Source organism: Limulus polyphemus, unplaced genomic scaffold, assembly GCF_000517525.1.
Source record: "Limulus polyphemus unplaced genomic scaffold, Limulus_polyphemus-2.1.2 Scaffold3932, whole genome shotgun sequence".
NCBI lineage: Eukaryota > Metazoa > Arthropoda > Merostomata > Xiphosura > Limulidae > Limulus > Limulus polyphemus.
Genome location: NW_013669542.1, coordinates 69,409 through 73,469, shown reverse-complemented (window position 1 = coordinate 73,469; position 4,061 = coordinate 69,409). Strand labels below are relative to the sequence as shown.

At 30.2% G+C, this 4,061-nt stretch overlaps 1 protein-coding gene across 1 annotated transcript in view; it reads right to left on the bottom strand.

The window, feature by feature from the left end:
* Positions 1-4,061, bottom strand: part of LOC106470304 (BCL2/adenovirus E1B 19 kDa protein-interacting protein 3-like) — a 34,558-nt gene that overhangs the window by 27,752 nt on the left and 2,745 nt on the right. Inside the window, exon 2 of the mRNA XM_013930850.2 lies at positions 3,798-3,972. Within this exon, the coding sequence (XP_013786304.1) occupies positions 3,798-3,972 (175 nt within the window). The remainder of the gene's footprint in view (positions 1-3,797; positions 3,973-4,061) is intronic.

The following is a 4,061-nucleotide window of genomic DNA, read 5'->3' as shown; positions in this document are numbered from 1 at the left end:
GGATTGACCGTTACATTATAACACCCCCACGGCTGAAAGGGCGAGCATGTTTGGTGTGACAGGGATTCGAACCCGCGACCCTCAGATTGCGAGTCGAGTGCCTTAACCACCTGGCCATGCCAGGCCACCATAAAGTAATCAACTCCTTTATGCTGCATTACCAAGGATGGAGGAAGCAAATTTTAATTGGTTAGGCAACTCGGAATAGTGTGTAAACAATGCCAGTGCTAGGGGAAGGTCTGGGAGGCAGGCCTCCCAGATTACACATGTAATTTATTATACATTGTTATACTGATTCATACATACTACTATAAGTCTATCTATTTACCTAGAAACAATTTTTTAAGTGTAAGTTAAAGTTTAAAAAGCCCTACAGTTACTGTGACAAAATGTTGGTATAGCTGTTGCCTGGTCTACAGTCCTGCTCCAGTGCAAATGAGTACAAGTACTGTACACCTTTTGTTTTTTTTGTAAAAAAGAAGTTACTAGAATTTGAAATTGAGTAAAAAAATACACATAGCTGGTAACAAGTTTTTTGGTGATTGTTTATCTTTCCATCCTATTTTGTGTGTCTTGGAAGTTTACTGTGTTTCAAAATTCAAAACAGATCTAATTGAGAGGGCAGCTTTTAAATCATTTTATTTTCAACTACTTGTATGTAATTTATTTTAGAAAAGAAACATACATTTAGTTTAGCAAATATAACATATTTTTTTCTGTTTTTGCAAAGGTAAAGAAACCCTAAACTCCTATACTACTTACAAGAAAGATATGTAGTCTTTTCCAAGTGTATGAAATCACATAAATTTCAGGTATGCATGTCTCATCATATTTTTAAAACTGACATAACCCTATTGGAAGCTATTTTCAACAACAGAAACATATCTTACTAATCACTAACCAGCTATAAAGATTTTTATCTTAAATACTACAATACTGTAATTCTTATCACAAATGTTTGTGTGTACTATGCTGGTTCGTACCAATCATGATCCTTCATGGTCTGTTTTGAGAGCTTCAGTACTCATGTCTATATATTTGCTGATAACTGGATGTTGGAAAGCATTGAATGTTTTAAAAATGTTTGTTTTACTCAAAAGAAACATGACAGGCATAATAGTCAGAACCTACAAAATGAGTTTCCATATTGGGAACTGTAAAGCAATGTATTTGTGATACAGAAAATTATATGAAAGAGCACTGATGTTGCAGAAAAAGAAAATAACTTAAATGTCAATGCTGATAAAAGTCTTGAGTATTCTTAGAAATGTTTAACCGTGGTTCAAAAAACATTGAATATGTATTCGAGATCAATTTAGAAGACACGTAAAGTTAAGGACACACTTGTTTTTTCCAAACCTTGTACAAGATTTTAATAAGGCCTAATCTGGAGTACCATGTGCTCTTTTAATTCAAATATAACAGGAAGAATATGAATACGTTAGAAAAAAATACAGAGATGGCCTACTACGATGATGTACTTGTTGTCTTTGGAACACAGAACTAGTTGTTACAATGATTTGATTCAAATATTAAAAACTGTTACACGTCTTGGTATTCTGTTTTAGTGGGTGAATAAGAAAGTTGGGAAAGAAACTTTTAAAAATATGATGAGACATGCATGCCTGAAATTTGTGATTTCATACACTTGGAAAAGACTACATATCTTTCTTGTAAGTAGTGTCGGAGTTTAGGGTTTCTTTACCTTTGCAAAAACAGAAAAAATATGTTATATTTGCTAAACTAAATGTATGTTTCTTTTCTAAAATAAATTACACATATATATATATATATATATATATATATGTATATTAATTGATGTGGAAAGCTACATTTAGCTTGGTTAATTTGTTTTTGTGGGGGTGACCTTAACCCACTGAAAAGTTTCTGTCACCTTGCATTTATTGCTATTTTGTATTATTGCTTTTAACCCTTGAGTAATAAAAATTTTGTGGTAAACCTTTTTTATTCAAATTTTAAACATATATATATTTTCAACATTGTAAAAAAATTACAAATGCAAACTGAATACTGTAGAATATCTATCACACTCTTCTAACTATTTTATTTAATTGTTTACACAAATTTATGTTATATCCTAATATTATTTTGCTATTTGAACTCTGAAACTGTATATTTCATTGTTGTTTTTATGCCTTTCTTCCTAATCTTATCAATGTGTTACACAACACACTTTCCTTATCATCAATGGATCAGTTATTTTCCCATTGCCTCCATGACCTTCAATTCATTTTATATTTATTTTTGTTCAGATTAAAGCTAATTCCAATTAACTTTAATATTCTTCCAACTATTTCTATTAATTTTTCCCAAATGTATTTCCTATCTTAATATGATCTTATAGTTTTCATTTTAAAGTTGTTTGTTCAGTTATTGGTTTTCTGCCTATTTTTTTAAACCTTGTCTATCTGTTACCAAATATAGTCTCCTGATCGTTGATCTATTGGGTATTTTCCACCATCTGTACTAATGCTTTGCATTTTAAAATATTGTTAAATTTCATCACACTGCCACCTTTGTCTTCTTTTGACCACTGTTTGAAGGGCTTACCTTTGGGTTGTTTTTTTGAATTTCTATATTTTAAAATTGACTAAAACATAAATACTGTGATAATCTCTAACCAAATGTTCCCAAGTTTCACTTTCTACTGTCTCTCAGTCACACACACACACACAAACAAACACATAAATTCTCCATATATAGATAGATATTTGTAAGTGTGTGTAAGTAAATGAAAAAAAAATGTCATTGGAAGATACCTAATTAAGAACTTGTGCATCATAAATGCTATAAGTTCATAAGTATAAATACAGATGGCAAAATAACTTTACATGAGTATATACAACAATTGCTCACGTAATTTTTGTCTATCTAGACATACCTAACACAAACTGGGTAATGTAGGATGTCTATTACAGTTTAACATGATTTCCTTGATAAAAACAAAACAAAAAACACATGGACATTTTGAGAGTGGGTTCAAAATCAGATTGATTAGGTGATAATCACATTTACAATGAGTAAATAAAACCTTTTGAGAGTCAATTAAATAATTCATCTCAAAAGATGTATAATTTTACTTCATATAGAATATAAATATCATGCTGACATGTAATAACAATGCCTGAATGACTAGTAACATGATTCAACTTTCCAGACATGTCAACCCTTGCATACTGCTTGCACACACCAAATTAGCTATAATTAGAACTTCTTTTACAGGTGTATGGCACAATACTAGACAAAACTTGTGACTAATGCTAAGCAAGTCAATTCTATGTTCACAAAAAATATTTATTTCACTTAAAAATGAGACAGCAAAAGAGAAAACATGCTATGCTATGATAAAAACATTTCCTCATAAAAAAAAAACAGGTGATTTAATTGTAAAAAAATTGATGTTTTTCTAAATGAATTGTATGCAAGTTTACACATTATAATTTTAGTCTTTAAGACTATGCTTTCTATTTGAAATAAATTTTTTATACTCTCCATACACTGTATATTAATATTAGAAGTTCCCAAAGAGACTTTGAATGAGTTCCAAGTTTACACAAATTATATTCTACTTCTTTAATAGAAGGGGAATTTCTTTTAAAGAATTTAATTTCTTTTTTAGGAAACAATTAAAAAAACCTTAAGAACATTTCAAATATCATATAATGGTAAGTTTACCATCATATAATAATCTTATGGCTTGGTGGTGTTTATAAAATGTATAATAATCAAAAAACAAAACTCTAACATAAATAATAATTATGTAAGAAAATGAACACCTGTTGCCATGAGAGGATTTTCTACTTGCTATTGCCGAAGATTGATTACTCTCACGTTGAGCTTCCCACAGCATTTTTTCAATGTTTCCATTGATACCGGATCCCCCAAGCAGCACAGGAGTGGTGCAGGCACGAGTACTTTCTCTACTTGCCATATTAAACTCTCCCCAAGATTCTATATAAAAATATGAATTACTTGTAACAGGTAAAAAACAAATTATCCATATTACAAACAACTTGATAATTAACAAGATTACAAAACTT